The sequence below is a fragment of the Sander vitreus genome, chromosome 9 (genome assembly GCF_031162955.1).
Source record: "Sander vitreus isolate 19-12246 chromosome 9, sanVit1, whole genome shotgun sequence".
Lineage (NCBI taxonomy): Eukaryota > Metazoa > Chordata > Actinopteri > Perciformes > Percidae > Sander > Sander vitreus.
Window position 1 is genome coordinate 32,437,207 of NC_135863.1, and position 24,152 is coordinate 32,461,358.

A 24,152-nucleotide genomic window follows, 5' to 3' on the forward strand; every position below is an offset into this window, starting at 1 on the left:
GAAAATGAAGTGTTTGATGACCAAAATTTCAATTTTGCTCAAAAGTGGAGATCTCAACCCCCCTAATGTTGAACCCAAAGTTACACCCTTGCCTCAGTGACAGAATTGAGCCTCTGTAGATGTCACAGAAAGTACATCGTAATGACCAAAAGTTTATTGGAATAAAGCCTAAAGTAAATCAAATGAACTGACAAAGACACGTAGAGTTCTTTTTCAAGTTCAGTGTAAAAACACTGTAAATGTGCGATGGCTTCTTAATAACTTGTATCACCCCCGGCTGGCTTAAAAGTTCAAGCTGACCCGTCTCACAACAAAGATTAGCAGCTTTTGTCTGTTCAAGTTAGCCCCTTTGTTGCAGCACCATTACTCAAAGATGACGGCATACACCGTTTCTCTCGTCTCTCCTTTGTCCTGGGTGTGGGCTTTGCAAAGGTTGCACTTCTGGTGTGTACACGAGTTAGGCCACAGGAAGGGCTTTTAGCCTGTCACCTCTGGCGATTCTGGCCCTGTCAGCTGGTGGGATTTAGTTTAACACTCATTCAGCAAATGTGAATAAAGCTCGACCCAGGCTGTCAGGCCTGCATACGGAGGTGAAAGCAAAGATGAACCTAGACAGGGGAATTATAGAGTATCCTCACAGTTTCATCACAAATTAAGAATGAATGGAGAAAATATTATGTCCTACAAGTTGCAAAAATGGATGTATTTAAAAATCATGTAAACGCTAGCACTTCATAATTATTTTAATCCTACTTAAAGCTTTGTGAAAACACATATTGTGCTGCAGTTTTTGAGGAGAATTCCTAGCCAGACACCCTGCCTGCTTTTGTCTGAGCCACTTGACCTCCCCCTGCTTGGTGTTGAGGGAATGTTGTACACAAAATAATCCTTGTGTGTTTTCTCATGTGAGGCAAAAAGAGGCTGACCTGAGAAGCTGTCCACCCCCTCAATTTTTCAACTGCAATGCCCCCCATAGTACAGCCGAACCACCGCAGTGTAAATGACAGAAGCCTGTCCAGGATGCATTACATAAGCTCTGTGTCATTATTTTACAATTTCTATAAATCTGCCCTTTTTGTTTTTAAAAATCAATGAATCATTTGGTCTGTAAAACGTCAGAAAATAGTTGAAAATGTCCATCACACTTACCCAGAGCCTATGATTATGTATTGAAATGTCTCGTTTTGTGTGACCAACAGTCCAAAACCCAAATACATTCAGTTCATATTATAGAAGACTAGGAAAATCAGCAACTATTTACATTTGTCTGGCATAATAAACTGGCTTACCAGACTGGAGGCAGTGATTTTGCGTGTTTTGCTTCAAAAATGACAAACAATTAATCAGTTATCGAAATTATTACTGATTAATTTACTGTTGCTTTCTTTAATCAGTTCATCAACTAATCATTTCAGTTAAAGTTAGAAGCGACAATATGAAAATACACTGACATGTCCAATAAACAGTCACTACTAGGAGGGTCAGTAATGGATATCCATTATGTAAGATGAACTATTTTTGATGAATTATACTTCATACACAGACCAAGAGGTGCATTCATAGTTAAAACATATTTAAAAAGCAATCAGGTTTTTACACTGTGATTCTGTTCATATAATAATAAGATAATATGAATCTGTTCTTCATAATGTTTTCCATTATGGAAAAAAACGGAACTGAACTCACTTTGTATTTTCCATTCTCCCATTATATGACTTATTCCTTGTCTTGTCTGTCTGTTATGGTTGTGCATGTTCTGTTTCCTGTTTTTCTGTCTTGTCTTGTTTTACTTCCTGTCTTTTGGTTTTCCCACCTTTGTGATTGTTTGCTCCGCCCTGATGTCTTTCACCTGTTCCCTAGCCCTTGTGTCACCTGCCCCTTGTTAACCCTCGTTTACTTGTGTATTTAATCTCTGTGTAATCTGTTGTCTGTGTCAGATCATTGTTTCTGCTCCGTGTATCTCACTTGCTTCTGTCAGTGGGTTGCTTGCCACTGTTTCTCTGTTTTGCCTCTTCCTGTGTTTTGGGATTCTGCCTGTTCCTGCTTTTCTATGTTTGCCTGCTGTTCCAGGACTCCTTTTGTTTGTTTGGACTTTCATTAAAGTAATCCTCGAGCTTACTCGTGTGTCTGCCATCTCTGCATTTGGGTCCGATATTTCCCTTTTCTACGTGACGTGAACTTGTTGAAAACTTGTTTGCTGCTTTTCTCAACTTTCTCACTTATTTTCAATTGATGGTCAATAAACTTAATTTATGACGTTATACCTAATTTTTGAGTTAAAAAAAGCAAAAAGTATGAATTATTCTGACTAATAGTTGAGATCAGAGGATGTTGAGTGAATCACAGAACGTATATGTCAAAGTTTAGACAGGATACTGTATTAAAACTGTATTCATTTTTCTCAAATACTATCAAATTAAATAAAACACCCAAAATTCAATGGAAGTAATCATTAATTTTACCTGGGAAGAATGATACATGGGTTCCATACACAAACGTGCATGCATCTAAGTTACTTTGGGCAATTTGGTTGTAAGAAACCCATATTTCTGATTTAAAAAAAACTTTGAAAACGGGTCACATTTGACCCGAGGACAACACAAGTGTTATAACATGCCCAGAAGACATTTGTTGTGATGTGTATGCAACGTCCCTCCTGTCCTGGAGATTTTTCAGGACCATCATCTTTATTTTTCCTGGGGCCGTGAAGCCAACACGGCAACTTCAACAGCGACAGCTAGGGTGTCCGGATCCAGTCCAGCCTGGAACTCCGCTCCATGTTTCACTGCCGCCATTTTTAAAAACCACCTCTACTTCGGAGCAGTGAAAAACACTCTAGCATTAGGGGCAGCAGATGACCCGGCGAAGCAGCCAGGAGCACAACAGTCCTCTCTAACAAATGAAAGGATGGGGGGCATCAGCAGCAGCTGAATTCGGAGAAACTGGACCAGGGGCCGAGGGGAGAGAACTACTTTCTGCTCACTCTTGGGTCACTTTTATTGGATTTATTCCTCGGTCCACACCAACATGCCATTTGCCAAACGAGTCGTGGAACCTCAGTTACTGTGCAGGCATCAAATCCCAAACGAGGACGCTCTGCTTTTCGAGGACCTGGTCTCCATCAGTAATGTGGCTCTATCTCGGACCTTGCGGCAGCTGTCGGACCTGGCCAAACATGCCTGCTCCATATTCCAGGAGCTGGAAAACGACCTCTCATCCACCAACCTGCGGGTCAGGGGGCTACAGAGTAAGATTAACAAACTCCAGCAGACCTGCTCCGAGCTGGACCCCAAACAGGAGGCAGTGCGTGAGTACTCTCTGTTATTATCTGTTTTATATAGAAGCTACGTGCGCATGTCCCGCGCGCGGCTCTGAAAGAAAACGGCACGGGGAAAACACACGCGATCGAGGAGCAGGCATCTTTTCCACTTTTCACCGTTGACTTCGGACTAAATTTCTACAAGCAAATAATGACGTAGATAAAAAATGTTTAGCTTAGTTTACCACAAGTTGCATAATATTAAGTCGCTACAGAAATGATACCATACTAGTTTAAAAACTCCTTGAAAGTACGAGAAAGTCGCAGTAAAATCATTGTTGACCATCACCAGCGCACGGTAAGCCAGTTCATTAAGCCAGGCAACTATAATTTCTTTACCATTTTTAGTTAATTTTAGTTAGCTTAGTTGTTTTTGTAGACATTCAGTTAGCTTATTAGTTCATATTGGGAGACACGCGCTGCTGTTTTCATCTCTTCCCACGATAAGGGGCGTGTGTCAGCCTGTCTGTACCGAGCTCATGCTACTCTAGCAACGTTAGCCACTTAGCTATTACATTGCTATAGACAGGATTTCTCTCATGGAGTAACTTTACAGTATGCTGGTTATGGCTTTATATAACTAGACTTACAGTTACAGGTAACTTTGTCAATGACGCACATTGGTCCAAGTGGGAAGCAGTTAACCTGTGTGAGTGTTTTTTGCTGTGATTGCGTCACAACGTCGATATTTTTAGATTTAAAAACACCACTGAGTGTCAGTGGCAGTTGATACAGATATAAGCATAAGTTCTGCTGGCCTCTGATATATGTTGAGCCAAAGTGTTTCAAGTTAATGAAACTCCTCACGGTTGTCCTGCTTGTGTGTTGAACTTTGCTTGACCACCAGTGAGAATTCATTACCCTGATAACACAGCATGTGTCCATTGCCTGCCTTTTTTTCTGTGTCCCCCCTGAGTGACTGGGGGGAGGGGGTGTGTGTGTGTGTGTGTGTGTGTGTGTGTGTGTGTGTGTGTGTGTGTGTGTGTGTGTGTTTATGTATAAACCCACTCTCCAGGAAGCACATAGGAAACCTGTGCGCCCCTCTCTATCCCCAGAACAGGTCCTCCAGCTTGGACATATCCCAGTGCATTTACACTGCTTTAGTTTAGAGTTCAGCAAGTCCTTGCATGTTCCCCAGACCATGCTTCCTGTGGTCTGTGAATGGATTAGTTTGCCTGCAGGTATTTATCTGCTGCCTGCTAAACTCAAAACACATACATGACCCCTCTTAAACCTGATTTTAAATTGGGAGACGTCTGCAGAGATTATTTTTGCCAGCGCTTGTAGCTCCTGTTTGAGGCAACATTTGCAGGCTAGTTTTCCTGGCCCTTTGCTGTTTGGTCTTGAAGAGAGCTTGAGCCTGATCTAAAGAGGCTCCATCAGTTCATATTTGCAAGTAGGCTCCTCTCTGAGCTGGGTGGAAGCACATTGTTTTAATGGAGGATTATAAGTGACACAGAATCTAGTTCATTACGAGTTTATCATAGTTTTCTTTTGACTCCAGCTCTCTGTATCTAACCAGACTCCATGTCAATTAATCTGGGAAGCTACTTTGATAAAGGCAACTCTGAGAATCAGTGATAAAAAAGTTATTACAGCAGTGTTGTAATGAGAGCAATATTTTATAAATAAAGTGCTCATGCTGTGATTAAGCTGCAGTTTAAAGATGACACCCAACGGCAACATTTAAGTCAAATGATTTACTGTGTGATTCATCCCACGTCTACAGGGTGGAGTGAAGATGTTGGGATGAAATGATCAAATCCTTCCATGCTGCATGGATCTTGCGTGCTAGGTTACCAGATAACCCTCTTTTGCCTGCAAACGCCTAATTACTCTTAATTGTGCTTTTCATATTAATGTGTGTCAGGGCCAGCCTTAAACAACAGAACCCTCCCTCATCTGAATGACAATTAGTGTAAATGGAGCAGTTCAAGGCACTGGGAGCTTGGAAGAGGGGGGGGGCTGCTTTCATGATGTGGCTGTGACTTGTCTCTGAAGGACACAGCTGCAGATTCATTTGCCACTTTGGATTATGCACAATCAGATATTGACCCATTGGTAAAGGATCACAAGTGCTGTCCCGTGTGAGCCAACATGCTGTTTAGAAGAAGTATTTTTTTTCTGGTGGTGCATCAGACACACATCATTTGTGTGTAGTATTGTAGCTGTTGTCCAGTTCCCTCTGTGGTAATGTTTGAATGCAGGTATATTTTTTGCAGTGTTTTTTTCTTCACTTTTGGTCCATCTCATAGTGAGCTTTTTATTATCTATCAACAACACCAGCTGTACTAAGTAGCCAGCACGTCCATATATAGAAGCTTAGGTGATGCTTCTACTGTCTGTGATTGATCACCATGGCTATTTATACAATGGAATCCAACAATATAATACCAGATATGCTTTTAGACAAACAGTACACACTTTAAATGTTTATGTAAAAATGAAAAATAAGAAGTGGTCTCTGTTTGGTAATCTATTTATCCAAATCCATGGATAAATAGAAATGTTTTTGCTTTCTCTTTCTCTGACTCTTATCCACTGCCTCGCACACACTTCAGCAGACGTTTACGTACCAGGAGCCTGGCATGTATCCCTCAGCCCTGTGTTTGGACAGCTTTCCTGTGACACCCCATCAATGTCTGTGTTTGACTACCATCACAGCTCCTCTGCCAGACTGGACTCTGTAGCACTACAGAGTCCCATGTTAGAGCACTCTGCTGGGTTTTAAGTTACACTAGGCTCAATGTGGAGGGGGAGCTGTAATTCTTGTGGCGGCAAGTGGCCCTCTGGTTTTTTTGGTCCAGGAGCACATGGCTGGCAGTTGACCACATTCCTTGTACAGGCCGCTCCAGAGACTGTCTCACAACACCAAATAGAGAAAAGCATTAGTCTCACTGATCCACTCAGTAAAACTCAGAAAAAACTTTAAGCACAGCAGCACACAAGATGCCTCACATTTCTGTGTCATCGTTCTCTTTCTGCTCATTATGGATAGAAGAAGTCCATCATGCATTAGTGTTGCGAAACGGTGTGCATAGTCTTACATGATAATCTTGTGACTTTAAAGTATTAAGTTGAAAGCGATAATGTTATTGGTTGTAGAATTAGAACATAACCCTTCAGTACAACTGTAGTTCACTGGCAAAATTGCTTTGAACAAAACAAAAAGGTTTTATTTCACACATGTATAATTAGTTATGTGAATACAAATTGAATTCGAAGAAATGCTAAAAAATGTTTGGAAATGTTCCCACATAAAAAAACAGCCAGGAGTAATATCTTATCTTTTAGATAAGTGTTTATATTACTCCTAGTAGAAATACATTTGACTAAGTGTGCAGAATTCACAGTTCCCGCATATGTTTGGAGATTTTACTCTGAAGTTATACATCATTTACTAACCAGCTTACTAATTTAGTTTGTTTTAAAACTCTAGTAGAACATTTGTAACTGTCAAGTTCATTGAGCTTAAATGTCTGAACTCAAAGAAATCAGCTTGACACATACTAGTCTACATGTTATTTATTTTACATTTAAGAAAAGACAAGGGCCTGCAGCAGGGAACATTTCTCACGACTTTGCTTTAGGTGCTTTAGGCTTTCCACTGTGCTACTTTTCCGCTTGCTAAAACCAACCCTTGAGTAAGATTGAGCACCATGTATTTATGCTCTGCAGTTGCCATCCTCTCTGTTTCTTGATTTCACTCCAGAGCCGGCCTTCCACTTCAGCACTGTGACGTTCATGCAGCTCTGTGAGAGCCTTGTTGCCTGGAATGAAAGCTTCTGTGGACGGCAGTAGCACATCATCTATGCGACTGTAAACTCCACAAGAGCGGCTTAGACCAGGAAACCACATTAGCCTGCTGACAGTCCTTCCCTTCTGCATTTCATTGACCCAGTCCCGCTATTACTGGGACTTTGATTTACTAAGTGAGGCTGCAACAGCGAGTCAATGCACACTCCATCCAAGGTCAATAGCAATCAATGTTAGCATACTCGATAGAGCTTCAGATAACACAGGAATGAAAATATATCACAGTGAGTGAAATCAACATTTCTTCAGTAGTGTCCTCTCTAGTGGTTCTGTTTTTTTAATTTATCAAGTAACTGAGTTCAATATATGTGGTGATATGGGGTGGGAACAGATGTGGAATGAACTTTATGCCACCAGCCTCAATCTCTTTCCATAAAGGGAACAAAGACTTTAAATCATTCACACAAAGAGAAGAATTACATCAGTGAAACTTGGATCACACTTTAGAACGGGATCCAGAGCCTCTCCTCCGCTTTTCTCTTTCATTGTCAAAACTGTAAGCATATTTCTGCAGGTCCAGACAACCTGCCGTTGATATTGTACCCTTGCTAATTATAGAGCACATTTCAAAGACTTGCTCATTTATTCCTGCACCTCCCCCCTCTTCCCAGACAGACACTGAGAGTGCCGAGACAGCCCTGATGCTATGCCTTGTTGTTTTAATTCAACTGTCATGTCATCCATTCTATATGCACTCTTTGTGTCTTATATTCAGCACTCTAACTTTGAATTTTTGGGACCAGAGTATGAAAAAAAGTACTAAACTATGAACAAACCAATGGCTTTGTTCAGTATTCTACATTGTAACTTGATAATATGGTATAAACACGTTATTGTCAGCAAATTATTTTTATACCAGAGTGTTTGACATTGAAATGAGAAATGCAGTCTTTGTACCAAGTTGAAGTGAAGGTTTCCCCTTCACTCCATTAACTGTGTGTGCGTCTCGGCACCTCGGCCCCCGGTGGATTGCTCGGCCTGTGATTGAAGTGGTTTCTGCTGAGCCGTTCTGTCAAGTCAAGCATTCCAAGAAGCCAGTGACCAGGAAACCACAATGCTCGCTTGCACTTCTGGGACCTTGCACCCGACACATGCTCCCTAAATTGCCCTGGATGGCTGGTGTGATTAGGGGAGATGGGAAGAAACTGGAGTTAGGGGTTGAAGCTGTTTGCTTATGAAAGGAGACGTTTTGTTAAAATTAAGGTTTTTCATTGCTTTTCTTGAGGGAAATGTGTGAGTGATTACACCTTACATTCCTGCGGTGGGACCCTCCACGAGAGCAAGTGCTTCTGAGTGTGGCCGTCTATACACTTACCTAAAATCCCTCTGCTGGTCTTCTGTATATTTTCAGGCATGTAGGCATTTGTATTAAGTGTGTTTAGGGCCTCTCTGCTGGAATGTATACATGCAAGATTCCTGTTTTTGTAACGTCAGGTTCCTCCAGAGGAAGTTAAGCTCTAGTTTGTTGTTGGTTAGAGTGGATTGTTTTTTTTACTCAATAGGGGGCCATGATAAGTTATCTCCTTGCCCTGAGGTGTGTATGTGTCTCTCTCACACACACACACACACACACACACACACACACACACACACACACACACACACACACACACACACACACACTTATTAAATAACACTCCCCAGCAGTCATTACTCTTTATAGAGTTCTGAGTGTAGGGCTTAGGCATCAGCAGTACAATTCAAGCCTGTCCTGAAGAGGAGATGGGGGGCAAAGTCATTTACCCCCTGACCTCAAAAGCCTGCTGACCTCAAACCCCCCCCCCCTTACACACCCCTTCAAATCACAAAAGAGCAAACACAGCCGCCTCCATCTTGTTTATCACTCGGCCTCTAAAGACTTGACTGGCCAATTAGAGTGGATTTTACGTTTGACATGATACTGAATAGCCACAGGTCAGCGGGCTGACAAAAAACAGTCCAGAGCTAGGCATGATTAACCTGTCAAAGTCAACGCAATAACTTAAACAAAGTCCTCAGCCCAGGCTGTCACTCATGGCTGGAAAAGAACTGAGCCATGACCAGCTCCATGAAACGTTTTGTATGCTCTTTATCCTTTGCTTCCTCCAATGGTTTTGAACCACACATTAAGCTGCAGCAACATTTGACTTTTCAGCATTGAACAACACATAAACTACTTTGAGTCAGGTCAGTTGGGTCAGTAATAATGACCTGTGGTACCAAAAGCAATTACAAGCACCGCCTATAATTTCAGAATAAAGATCTGTCTGACCTCAGCTCTATTTATTCAGGAGAGATCTTTCCTCTTCTTGGCGCTACAACATCTGCTCAGCCATCTGTCTGAGCCCACATGTAGCTGTTATTCTTAATACTGTAGCTGAGACTAGATTTTGCCCAAAGATCAAATAAATACACATCAGACTTCAAGTTAAACTAAGTTTACTGTAGCATGCCGTTTACAACACCTCACCACATTCTTTTCCATGGCAACCTGGAGAAATATTGACAGCTCACAGGGCTATAAAACTTTTGTCGGCTGCCCTTTGTCTTGCCGCCGCCATAGCCGGAAGCATTTCAGGCCACCTGTGTGGATTTCCTCTCCCAACTCAGAATGTCTTTAAATGATATGATCTTCCGCTCCTCTGCAGTCCCTCCCCCCAGACCACCCCCGTCACAAAGACAGACTTAAATATTACGCAATGGAATTATTCTTACAGAAATGTTAAGACACATCTTGGGATCTTTGCAGGAGGAGAAGATAAAAGTAAAAGTAAAATATTATATGAGTCTCCACTCCTTACTCACTTATCTGGTGAGAGAGATTAGTAGGAAGTGAGAGATAAAGGATCAGAGACACTGAGAATGAATCAGCTGTATAAAAATGACCTTATATTAAGTAAATCCTCCCATGCTCTTCTGCCAATAGGAAGTTTTATGTCGCAGTGTATTGTTAACCTGATACATGTATGCTAATCTACATTTTACAATGGACACTTTCAAAAGCTATTCTCATCTAGCGTTAACACAAACCTAACGTGTAAAAGCTGTGGGTGGTGGGGAAAATGTGAGTTAAAACTGACTAGGTATTTTAACAGGAAGGAAACGTGAAGTTGTAGTCTTTGCCATGCAGGTGTTTAGACTGGGATTTGACTGGAATGTGAACTCCCCTTCCCTCGCCGCTGTATACGAGCCAGTGGATCAGCCAGGTTGAGTCTTTAATGTTGAAAGAGCCTTTTCATCAATCATCCTACCATCAACAAGTGATGCAAAAAAGAAAGCACCTGTGGATATGAGGGTGTGTAAACGGTGGGCTCATCGGTTTAGGCTAAGACTATTCTCTTCACAAGAAACATTTCTGGTGTCAGGTTTTATTTTCAGTTCGGTGGGACAGTTGGAGTAATCTCATCCAAGCACAGAGATATAACAGAATATTTAAAGCAAACCAACCACCACTACTACTACGAGTTTAGAGTTTAGATAATGTTATTTTAAGGAAGAGTTTGGCATTTTTGGAAATACCCTTATGAGCTTTCTTGTTGAGAGTTAGATGAGAAGAACAATAGTTTTGTCTGTTACAGTATGAAGCTTCAGCTGGGGAACAGTTACTTTAGCTTAGCATAAAGACTGGAAACAAAGGGGAAACAGCTAGCCTGGCTCTGTCCAAAGGAAGTCACTGGTGAGATTAATAGGTGCTGGTTGGTGGACTTTTTTAACGTTCTGACAGAATCAGGCTAGATGCTTCCCCTATTTCCAGTCTTTATAGATATAGGCCGCTAGCTTCCCGTAGCTTCATATCTAATGGACATCTCAGTCTTTGCAAGACAACAAATATTTATAAGAGTATTATTAGAGTAACTATTATTTTAAAGATTTGATTTTGATGTCATCTCTCTTGTTGCCTTTTGACTGGAATAGTAATACATTATAAGAATACAATACAATATATTACAATACATTCAACAAGAACCAGAAACTAAACTTCCCCTCGAACAGACTCTACTATCGATGAAGCTTCAGTCAGAAAGTATCTTCTGCCATTTCATATTTTCTGTCTTGTTTGTGACTGTCTGATGTAATGAGCAATCCTCAGGCCAGACTCCCTCGTCATGGTCTTATCTGCTTCCTGCTGTCTTTGTACCGTCCTGTGGGCCCTCACTTGTCACACTGACTTACAAATTTAGTGCAAGTGGTGGCGGGCACCCTGTAGCACGCTGATGGAGTGTTTGTGAACAAGCGTCACTGACCTGGACACAGAGGTTTTCGGTGCTCTGCTTCCCATCACTTCAACACCTTTCCACCAATGAACAGTTTCGAAGCAGTTTTGTTTCTTTTTCTAATTTTTAAAGGGAAAATGCCCAATCCCACCTGGTATAAATAATTTATTAGCAGATAGGGAATTCTACTTAGTCCACTCCTTCATTGTGCTATGATGCACGCGCAAGTTCACCCTCCTGCACCGGCTTTTGTTCCTCCCTCCTTTATACGCTCCTCCTCTGGGATATTTCCTCGCCACCCGGATTCATCTTTTATTCTTGCCAGTCATTTCTGTGCCTCCCCGCTCCCTCAGGCATTTTGTATACTTTGTTCTTCTCTTCTGACTGCTTTCTCTGAGCTTCTGGGTCTCTCCCTCTCTCCCGCTCTCACTCGTCTCTGTATCCCAGTTTCTTATTTTGAGATTCAGCCAATCCCGCTCCTAGCAGCCCCACTGGGGAGAGACCAGCCTGCTATAGCAGCAAAAAAAGGGCTTATGCCAGAAAAATGGATGACCTGCTCTCCATTATGTTCTGCTTATTAGTTAGCGATTCTCTGAATTAAACATTTACTGAGCACCAATCAACATATAATTGATGCCTGGTACTCTGGGTAAATTTGCATGGGTTCATATTTGAGTTTCTGAGTACTTATGTATAATTCACTGTACAGTAGGTTTTTGTAAATGAGAGGACTGAGCTCACTGTACTCTGGGTTTGCAGAACTTCCCTGCAGTCAAATGAGTAATCAAATGTCCCTTGGCTCAATCTGAAAGTGAAACCGGGGCCATTTGATTTCCAAGTAAATCCTTTTGGTTTTTATTATGCCCAGTGTGTCTCATGACACATCCAACTTCCACACAGCTCTTACCAATATACATTTAATTATGAGAAAACAGGACATCCTATCCCACACGTTTCCAAGGACTGGATTCTCACCCTGAATAAAGATCCAGTTACCAATCTAAAAGTTGCACTCTCAAAGCTCACTGGGGAGTTCTGACTTGGGAGGGAACTTCCACTGACATCTGAGTACTGAAAACATGTATTGAATGAGACGTTGTATTGTTGCTTTTCCACAGTGAAGGTACAGAATTAAATCTTCTGACTCCACCTGTCTCTCCAAAACGGTCTGGAGCTTTCTTGCTGTGAAACAGTTGTGTCATTCTACCTTAACAACCATGTTTACTGTACACTTGAGAAGCAAAGAAAAAGTACAGTTCATCATGTGGAGAGATAACATCTGTGTGTCTTAGTGATGCTGACTAGTCTATAGCGTTAGTGTGATCAGTACGTTTGTACTCAACACTGAACTGGTTGGGAGTTGGAGACTGGAAGAAAGAAATGAAATACTATTTGGGACAAACCTAGTTTTATATCCTCATCATAGCTGCTGTTGGGCTTTTGTGATGATTTGCCCAGTCTGTCTTGGCAACCTCTCTACATCAGGCAGCGAGCCACCACAGAGCAATTTACTGTTAGAGTTTGTGCTTCATTTTTAGTCATACAATGTTAGATGAATCAAATTAGCTTTTACTTCTGGTTTTCCGCTCTTGCTAAAAGAGCAGCAGTAATATCAAGCAAATTACTGGCATGTTTTTTAAAATGTTTTGTACTGAAGGGATTGCACTTCAGTGCAAAGTGATAAATAGAATCTGAAAACAGTATGTGACGGGAAGAAAAATTGCAGTTATTTTGGTAAAGTTATGAATGCTGTAGGCGACGAATTCAAAGTCTAAAAAGCAGCTAAAAAAGAACCAAGGTGACTTCAAACAGGAAACAGTATTGAAATAATCCTTTGATGCCACCGCGCAAGGTGTGTAACAATAATGCCATAGGTCATTACAGCTGGCAAAGCTTTGAGTTGGTTTTCATATGAAACATGACCTTGTGGAAAGCCGGTTTGCTAAATTCGCTTTAGCAGTCTAGTTTACCTACGTATGTGTCATTAGGTGTACACACATTAATACCATTTTAATTTGGTTTAAACAAGGCATACGGTTTTAGTGACTACACTTGTGATTTTGGCTTGTTTTCACTGACCGTCCCGGGAGAAATAGTTCCTGGAAATAGCTTTTGTGATGCGTTATTTATGGGAAATGCGAGGGCTGTTGGCCACTGTTGCATCACAGAACTAATGGATGGTCAGCCTGCTGTGGATTGTTCACATCAGTTTATCTGAAGAGCGTATTCCCTCCCTCAGGTTCAGTCTGAAATGGTAGCTGGACATGGCGCATGGGGGGGAAAGTACCTGAAGGTGCTGCTGTGTTGTTGCCAGCTGATAAGCCCCATCTGTTGGCCGCCAGCCCGGGAGCCCATAGCCCTATGGAAAGTGTGTTTCATTAGAAGCATGGACTTTCATTTAGACTCTCTCCCGGGAATACTGCTAAACTGTAACCAGACATCAGGATTTGTTTGTGTGTAACTTTTTCCTTGTGTGGGAGGCTAAGATATTTAGTGAAATGTTTTTCATGTCCAACTCTAGGCCAAACATTCCCAAATAATTCCATACAGTGTGAGGCTTGTGTTTTACAAGACTCATTTTATACACTTATCTTATAATAAAAATAATGTGGCAAATCCTGCGTACCGACTAAAAACACTGCTGGGGTTTAATGAAACCCAACGTAAATCTGAGGAGCTCAGCAGTTAAAGTTTGAGCCTGATTGTCACTGGTGTTTGTAGTTTGTATTTCTACTTCACAGAACATATGATCAAATAGTTCAACAACCAGTTAGTCCACGGACATGATGTGTATCAGTCTCTCTGTCTGCATAATGAAGATAGGCACATTATGTAACAGGAGGGGTGGATTGGGACTATTTGATATTTTGGCTCCGGTATGAGCTCAAAACCTTTTCTGAACTTTGGAACAGGCAAATCATGCACATCCATCTGTGTTTGACAGGTTTGTTCTGCTATTTATACACTACAAATTGGACTATATAGTCTATCAACTGAGTCAGGGATGCATTTGCATTCAAAGTTTGTGACATACGGTATGTGGTCAAATGTATCTCTGACTACCTCATGTGACTTGACCAGTAGCATCCCAGTGTGTCCACAGTACACTCACAGTTGTGTTTAGAGCTGTCCACTTGTAATTCAAACACCCAAGGTTGGTTTTAGGTCTAAGCATGAACAGGACCGGCTAAATCAAAAGTCCATCCCACTCCCCAGAGTCTCCACCAGCCAGTAAATGGGAACAAAGTGGAGGTGAGTCAGACGATCCATCTAGAAACTAACTGAGATCCAGACATAAAGGCACTCGTTTAAATAAAATGGAAAGCAGGGCTTGAATGGCTGCCATGCTGAAACAGACCAGCGTTGGAGCGAAGGCCTACCCTAGCAGATCTCTTTGTGCAGGCGAGCTGCATGCCAGCTGGCTGGCTGCTGGGAAGGTTTGTGTGACTCATTACCTCTCCATTGAGGGACACAAAGCCAGACCACGCTCGCCCGTCAGAGCTCAGAGTCTCCTAGCCTCCCGTCTTCACCTTAACGTTAGGTCAAGTTCACAGCCTCCATGCTGGGATAGCGCTCGGCAGCTTCATCCAGCAGCCAATCAGTGACAGAGATCTCGGTCACGAGACGTGTTTGAATGAGGCTCTCGGTAGGAAGTCTCTCCATTCACTTAAAGTTTGGACAGTTACCTCGGCAGCACTTTGTCTAAAGGAAGAAATGTCCCGGTTGAACCCATTTGGCAGGACACATTGATGCCCATTGATTTGAATTCTTTCACTGCATGTGTCCTTAAAGTCTCATTCCCTGTTTTATTGCCCCTCTGTTTGTTCACTCTGACACTAAATGCCACGGTGGCACCAGCTTGTGACAAAAACGCCTCATTTATCACCTTGAGGATGTCTGTTCATTCCTGTCATAAAGGCGTCGTTTTTTTGGTTTACCCAATGAACCTTCTTGTTAGTTTGGACAGGGTGTACTCTGAGGCGGGGAGAGCTGTGCTAAGCAGTGTTTTATTTTTTTGAATGTGTGTTTTTAGAGGTGCAGTGCTGCAGGGAGTGCATAGAGGTGGATCAAAGACTGCTTTATTCTGACGGATGACAATAACACAATGTAATCTAAAGCATATGCAGCATGCTTTAGGAGATCCAGGTTGTAGCGCTGTGATGTAGGTGTAGATACGGTGTGAAAAATAGCTGCTGTATTATCCTGGACTTGAAAACATAATAAACTGCATACCAAGGGAGATTATAATGACTTATCAAAAGCAGCAAACGCTTCTCCGCTTTTCTTTGCTCAGTGTGTGTGTGTGTGTGTGTGTGTGTGTGTGTGTGTGTTTGGATTTTTCATCTTAGTAAACCAGCTCATATCAGGTTAACCCTCTATCTAAATGTGGGAACCTGTGTGAGACATTGCCGGGACCATCTGTGACTCTGCAGATGGCCCTGCTTGTTAAAGTGGGCCATGGAAGGACCCTGTCGTCTACCCAGGACGGGACAATGGAGATTACGGATGTCTGATCTCTTGGTTTAAACACAGTCTGCAGGACTGCAGGACACGGGGAGGGGCAGACTGCCCTGATCTTTGCATCGCACCACTGTTGTTTCATCCACATCAAGGAATGCTAAGACGCAGAGGCTTTGCCAGGCCTGGACCAAGTCATTTAGCCCGTCACTGAGAGTGATTAAGATGTATTTACAGAACACAAGTTATTAGGTTATTAGATGACGTCCTCAAATGTCTTGTTTTGTCCACAACTCAAACATATTCAGTTTACTGTCACAGAGGAGTGAAAAACTATAAAATATTCACATTTAACAAGCTGGAATTTGACAATTTATACTTTTTTTAATATAAAAATGACTTAAACCGAATAATTGATTCTCAAAATAGTTGGCGATAAGTTAAATAGTTGACAATTAATCGATTAATCTTTGCAGCTCTACAAGTTATCATGCTTATGAGGCTGGAGAGTCTCAGTTTTAGCTCTGTAGGCCTTTCTTGTATGCAGGCCATTTGTCCTTCAATGGCACTCGTGCTGCCTTTTGTTGTGCCTTTTTATGGTGGCTTTTTGTTGTAAGTCAGGCTTAAGAAGAGGGTATTCAAAAAAGTGGAAATCATTTACAGAGGTCCAGAAATTTTGGTTTTTAAATTTTTTCCATTTGGTCAAGCACTCCATTTGTCCATATGAAGCACACATTCCCACGCCCTATTTGGTATTCCTTGTTTCTTGATTGTTGTTGACGTTGGTGCTCTGCCAAAGAAAGATCTGTATGCTCAACCTGTAGGGCTGAAACGTGGTATTCAGGCAGCTGGGAGAGGCTGCAGAAGATACAGTACTCTATCGGCAGGGGAAGGAAGGAATTAACTTCTTGTTAACATTAATGATGTGGTTTTTGTGGAACATTCACACCTAGAACAACATATTATGCCTTGCTCTGTGGGCTATGCAATGAACAAGTGCATCATGAAAGAAGATATTGGGGGTGTCTTACTTTGTAAGTGGTTCAGGGATTTAAACCAAATATTTTTTTATGACATACGGTATGTGCATGTGTAGGCTGTGTTCTTACTCCCCGGGGGGTCTACAAGTTAAAGGAGCACTGATCCTGATCTTATTAAGGAAGTGTCGGCCAGCTAGTGAGAGTATAAAGTCACAGGAAGGGTGCACAGCTGATGTGCTGGGCGTCGTCTTTGGTTATTTATCAGGACGGGAAGGAAACATAAGACTGTGAGATGAATGTCTTCATCAGTGTGATCATGGAGGAGATGCTGTTTTGTAAGTGTGTGTTTTAGCATTAGGTTGAATACTGAGTTGTTGCACAATAATCACTTGACTGGTTCCTCTTCCCACAGCTTTTGTTTGCATGACCTCTGCCACGAGAATACTTAAGAAATTGGAGATGTTGGGAATGATCCAAGGCTAAGGTATCCAGGAGTGATTTACCTCTTTCTTTCTCATCCGTGAAACACCTTTTAATTTATGACCTGGTGTAAGGGAGTGGAACAGTCTCAGAAAATCTCTCAAGGTGACTTTTGAAGCTAAATGATAGAGGCTGCATCATAATTACAAAGCTCAAATGTAAGCCATATATTCAGACATATATCTTAAGTTATTATTATAGCATTCCACTGTAATATTGTATGGACGTGAATCACTGATTCATTCCATTGTCATTCCGGATTTATGTTTTTGTCCGTAGAACAAGATATTCATAATAACAGTCAATGAACTTAAGGTTTAACCGTAATATACGGTCGGATAAAATGTCTTCAAGATGTTTTGAGCTACCCTAAACTCTCAACCATAGCTTTCAATGCCTTTTGATCATATCATATTGCACCACACGCAAATCCAAATCCGATTTCATGCTGAACAGTTGTGACAATCAAAGACCGCTCTAACATAATTCAGAGCCATTAACATTTCAGAGTTTCATCCATTCATTCCACTCAGACCATCTCAGTGCTTCTATTATGTTAAACGCTTAAGGCATCACACTCTCCACAGACAACAATGTATGTCTAATAGCAGTACACAGGGATACATGGCTGTCCGATGAAGTCATGTGCCGAGCTTCTTCTTTGAAAGGCACTGGGCAGCTGCTTCCCCGTTCTCCATCTGTGAAATGTATACGTTCAACACGGGCCTTTGTTGCTCAGCAGCGATGGCACCGACCCAAGGTCAGCGGTTTGAATCCCACTGTGGCTACCCATTGTGAAAATATACACACTCATTTGATTTTTGTCCCAGTTTAATTTGGACCAGGTGTCATCCCAAAAGCTTTATAAAAGAAACGGTGATGTCAAAAGTCATACAAGGGGAAATGGAGGTTGCTATGCAGAAGAAGATAAGAAGTGACATCACAAAAACCATCTGTTAGTGGTGTGCGATACTGCAAAATTAAATACAGTAAATACAGGGCCAGTATCGCCGATACTGATACAATACTGATACGATACCGATACGATACCGATACTTTTTAATAGTTAAGGTGGATTCATCATCAAATTGCTAAATTGAATGAATTTTCATGACCTTTAAGTGTTTTTGTGATTTTTCCTTTGGATTATTAATATGTTAAAACCCAGGACAAAATTTCCATATGCTTACAAATTTGTTGTGTGAACACTGTATCTTACAGTCTTTTTACAAATTATACATCTTGCCGTTGTTTCATTTTTGGCTTGAAAATATAGCCACACAACACATCTCTTCCTCTCTGCCATTCTTCTGCTCCGTCTTTGTCCTGCTTGTGTGTGTAGTGCTGGCCGCTGCCGGGCCAGGCTGCTTGCTTGCTTGTTTGCCTGGTGCCGCTGAGTCACGTGACGGTACAACATCAAATCACAAGAGGGGGAAGAGGAGCGTGCCAGCTCTGCGCTGTGACAGGAGCGGCACTTTAAAGCAGCGGCACTTACACAGACACAGACAGCCAGGTCGCCTCTTTGATGAAACGGCAGCGGTGCATACTGGGAAGAAACTAAAACTAAAGTATCGATCTCTTTACACTGGTATTGATCAATATCAATACCAACGTTGGTATCGGTATTATCGATATTTGGATCGATCCGCCCACCACTACCATCTGTCTGTTTTGAGTGTGGGCAGAGGGAGTGCAAGGCGATCTGTGTTTTCATACTGCCTAGAGTTCTCAGTTGTGTGAAGCAGAATATGGTTATTTGCTTTGAAAAAGTTACTTTTGACTCCCGCAGAAAGTTTTTGCCTAAGCACACCAAAGCCGGTTGAGCATGTTTCGAAAACCATTTGTAACACTCTAGTTTACAGTTGAAACAACACTTAGGTCGCAAGTCACGACTGCAAAATAAAAATAGATATGGTCTACCAATTTGTTGGTTATGAAGAAGATCACAAAAAACCACCAGGTCAAATGATTTGTAAAGATTGTAAAGGCAAAGAAAGTTGATCTCTACTCATCAGTTTGTCTTCGTAAATGTTTATGATGTGCTTTCAAGTGCAGTATTTCCTTCTACTTTTACACATGGGTTTGAAAGCAGAGGTCGACCGGAGGAGTCTTGGCTTGGTATGGCTGTTACCATGGCAGCAGTAAACTCAAACTTGGATGCTTTGATTACATGGATCCATTGGTTATCCTGGCTCACACAAAATCGCCCAAGCCCTGTTTTATGGGGGCACTGAATATATATTGCTTTCTGGCTGACTGTGTGATGGTAATGGGTTTACAGCAAGTTTTATAGCCTCATTTGCTGCATCACAATGTGGAGAAATACACCCTGTTTTTACGATTGCATAAAAATTGGTCTGTTTGGCAGCTGCAGCATGATTCATGCAGTCAAAGTTAACTTTTGTTTTCGTTTATTGACTCACATTTGCCGACATCTGTTGATGGCCGCGTACTTGTAGAAAACTGAACAAGACTTACAGTAATTAATAATGTTGCATTAGCTGTGGTGTTTTAGTGGATTGAATTGGCAAGTGGTGACAGTCAATGTGGATGGTTGGTGGCTGGTGTTGTAATCGTGTTGCTTATGTTGACACGGAAGGATGTCTGTGGGAGGGGCGCTGATCACTGACACAAAGAACCTTTTCACCAGACCTTCAGAAGAGACTGAATCTTTTATGATAAGATGTCAAAGAGGAGGTCAGTGCTCAGTCATTGGAATTTCACGTAGAACTTAGGAAAATGTGCGGATGCTCCAATGTCTGTACAGTGTGAATCCTCAGTTTTTTAAGGATTTGTTTTAGGTAGCGGTAGAGCTACTGGGTAACAAATGAGTCACTGCCATAAATTTGCATATTCTCCTGATCCCCTGGATTATGATGTTGTATTTAATCTGTCTTTTGTGACACCATGGGATTCATCCAAATAAGTAGCTTGAGGCCTGTTTTATGGGTTTGTGTCATCCTCGTCAGTGTTTTTCTTCTTCTAATCTCAGTCAAAGTTGTTGTTTTTGTCGCTCAAAGGCCTACGTTGCTCCTGTCGCACCACATGGCTTGTGTTGGTCACGCTCATCACTGCAACACTAGAAAATCAGAATGGCTAGCTGAGGGAAAGAGGAGAATAACCTTACAGTCCTGACATTCTCAAAGCCCTCAGGGCGAAGGAATATAGGGGAGTGACCAGATGTGACCTGTCCATCTGGACTTTTACTCTCTGCCATGCCACAGAGCTGACAGAGGAAACTGGAGGTGTGATTTTGGTCATTTTGCTCATGTTTCTTGTCAGATATCACACCACAAATACAGTGTTTTCACACCAAAGAGAGCGAAAAGCCCAAACCACAATCCACTGAGACCTCATTTCCCTCCATAAACAAACTGTAGAGGGCCTCCAGAGGGACCTGTCTAGATCACGATTACTCATTGTGCATTAATGCACTTGAAGTTCAGCATGCAAACATACACACATAGAGTACACACACACACACACACACACACACACACACACACACACACACACACACACACACACACACACACACACACACACACTTACGTCAGATGAGGGCTAGTTGAAGTCCTTCTGTCAGGAGTTACGCAAGGTAAACCAGTGTAGCAAACCTTACTATGACCCTAGCCTAGTTGTTTGATGACAAAATGTCAGAAAATGGTGAAAATTGTGGATCAGTGTTTCCCAAAGCCCAAGATGACATCCTCAAATGTCTTTTTGTTTTGTCCACAACTCAAAGATATTCAGCTTACTGTCATAGAAGAGTGAATAAACTACAAAATATTCACATTTAAGAAGCTGGAATCAGAGAATGTTGCTTTATTTTCCCATAAAATAAAGTTAACCAATTAGGCTAATCAATTATCGAAATAGTTGGCAATTTATTTAATAGTTGACAACTAATTGATTAATCTCAGCAGCTCTAGAACCAATGCTACAATAACCAAATACTGTATCTTTTCTGTGCTCTCAGACATTATCTCCACATTGTTGTCGTTTCTGAACAGGTTGGATCCTGCTATGTGGCAGTTCAGTCACAACAGTGTGATTGCCTGCACCTAATGTGTTATGTAATGCTTTTTATCAAAAGCATACCGTTAGGAAAAGAAAGGTTAATACAGTATTTCACCTTTCACCACCCTTTTTTTGGTTTGGAATAAACATTGAATGTGACCATTGGTGAAACAGATGAGAGCAGTAGCATACTGCATATTGGCTTGAGGCAGCGTCTTGCCAGCAACATCTGCAGCCCTACATTTAACCTCCGCCTCACAGCTACCTGATGCTCCGTACATCACTTTCATCCATCCTGTTGCTCATCAGGATTTTGGGCTCAGGGCCAGAGGCATTTCGGCTTACAGGAGGTGTTGACCTGTGATTCAGTCGCAGTGTCTCATCACTAGTGCTCACCACTTTTTACTCGGGGATTTGTTGTCTTTAAACGTTAGATTTATTCAAACCTGTGCTTATAGCTCAAAACCAGCTCGTATACTTACTGTAGCAGCTTGCGGAATTAGATTTTTGGATTGTGTGATAATAACAATTGGGTTATTCTTAATAGGTTCATGTATATGATATTATTTTTCAATGTTATTATAGATATTTATATTAAATAGTATGCAGGATACATGTTCTTGTGTATACATTTAGAGGCACATGAAAGACAAAAAGGATTTGAACTCTCTCCTAATTTGTGTCTTGCTGTTTTACCCTCCTGGAGTGAGACACAGTGTGTCCATCACTAAACGGCTGCAACATTTTCACATACAATAGGCTGTTTCTATGAATTTTAATAAAACTAAATCATAAGGGTATTTACCTGACCTCAGACAGATCTCTTTAATCTGGGACACTGGTTGCCCCTAATCTCTTGGTTAAAGGGGATCCCGTGTTAGGTGACACACTTCTGTGCCTGTGAAGTTTGCTGTCACTGCTGGTGACCCTTATTGGGACAAAGACAAAGCATGTGGAAAAGCCCTCTTTCTTCTCATTAATATTCAATCACAAGCTCCTCCCAAACAGGCGCGGGTGACATCTGGTGTGCTGCGGGCCGATGTAGCTGACCCAAGCCACCTTTTAATCACATATTTTATTCAAATATCTGCCAACTTGTACTCAGACACAGGCCTGTTTGTACCTTGATTCATTTCAAATACTTATGGCTCATTTGAATACTTTATCCACCTTAAAAGTTGTGCATTCTAGTTTAATGAAAGCATGATCATCATACAGCTGAGTAGCTTTTAGCAGTCTTTTAAATAAGCAGACAACCTTAAAGGACATTCCGCGACCCGACCCCGGATAAGCGGATGAAGAAGATGGAAGATGGATGGACCTTAAAGGACATTACATGAGAAGATTGTTACCACTCTTACGTCTGTACAGTTAATATGAAGCTACATCCCGTGGCCGGAAAGCTTAGCTTAGCAGAAAAAACTGGCTACTCTAGCCTGGCTCTGTCCAAATGTAACTAAATACGCCTACCAACCTCTATTGAGCTCAATTGCTAATACGTTATATCTCAGAACTTCCTGGAGTCTCTGCTGGTTGCTCGGCAACCTCACAGTGTGACTACCAAACTTCAGAAAGTTACTGTGTCCGCCCAGGACATAGTCCCACTCATAATCCCCAATAAAACCACAATGTGTTGTTTTAACACTTGAGGTTTTTGTACAAATTAAATAAATTAGATATAATGTGTTGATTAGTGATCTTAAGAGATGCTGGTGGAGGACTTTGTTTAATTTAAACAGAGCCAGGCCAGCTGTTTCCCTCTGTTTCCAGTCTTTGTGCTAAGCTAAACTAAACGCTCTATTTTTAGCATTCAGACATGACAGTGGTATCTTCTCAACTCGGAGAAAGAAAGCGAATAAGTGTATTTCCCAACTATTTAACTATTCCTTTAATATAAAAGGAGATTATTCATCAAGTGTTTGAACATACTATTTGATTTTAAGCCTGACTTACTGTAGGGATAACTTTAATTCTTAATAACTGGGATGCAGTCTGCAGTGATGTTATGATCTGTTACCAGTAAGTGGGCTGCTGTTTAACGCCTTCAGCATATTTCTTCATATCTCCCAATCCTCTTGTTCATGATTAGAGGGTCTGTAGAGCTGCAGTGAAGCTTTGGACCCACAGACTGGATGGTTGGAATGAGTTTTCCATTGGGGCCCGCCAGGATGGGATAAACTTGCAGCTCGCAGTGATGTAACTCTGCCTCAGATACAACTGTGATGTGATTACCAGCCTAGAAATCACTGTCAGACTGTGGAGACCAAATTACCATGCGTGTTCCCTCGGCTTCTCTCTCTCTCTCTCTCTCTCTCTCTCTGCATCTTCCTCGTCTCTCTGTGAGTGTTCCTGTTGAGCCAGGTTCACCCTGCTGTGATATCATGCCCAGTGGAGCCAGACTAATCACAGTCACTTCCCAGGATCATTCCCACACTGTGTAAGCCATTCATTCTCTAGACATGGGATTGCCTCTACTGCTTAGTCAGAAAAGTAGAAAAAATATATGGCATTTCTTGCTGAACGTCAAAGTTAAGTTAGGTTATTTTCCTTCAGTGCAGTCCATCTTTTCTTTTTCTGTTTTTCCTCTCACGAGGGACAGCCTTGTGAAGTGACTGCGCCAATTAAAGTCCCTTATCATATTGTGCCTCTTCTTCAAAGGGAGCTTTTTCTGCACACAGGGAACCACAGGCACTATACAAGTGCCTTGTGTACAAGGTTTAGGTGGCTCTAAAAGCATTGTTGGCTTTCCTCTCCACTCGCATTCTTGCAGCTCTCTCGAGCAGCCTCTGACCACACAAGAAGGATAACCCAGAACAGTCGAGGAGAGACGGAGGAGGTTGCCAGTTATCAAATATTTACTGTTTGCACTGTAATTCTTGTGTTTGC

At 41.7% G+C, this 24,152-nt stretch overlaps 1 protein-coding gene across 2 annotated transcripts in view; it reads left to right on the forward strand.

Moving 5' to 3' along the window:
• The first annotated feature begins 2,818 nt into the window (after nucleotides 1–2,818).
• Nucleotides 2,819–24,152, forward strand: part of nhsa (Nance-Horan syndrome a (congenital cataracts and dental anomalies)) — a 60,595-nt gene continuing 39,261 nt past the window's right edge. Inside the window, exon 1 of one of the 2 annotated variants that reach the window (XM_078259780.1) lies at nucleotides 2,819–3,307. In XM_078259780.1, the coding sequence (XP_078115906.1) occupies nucleotides 3,028–3,307 (280 nt within the window). In that variant the 5' untranslated portion in view covers nucleotides 2,819–3,027. Of the gene's footprint in view, nucleotides 3,308–3,388; nucleotides 3,618–24,152 lie in introns of those variants that run through there. The other variant, XM_078259781.1, reaches the window with a different exon arrangement.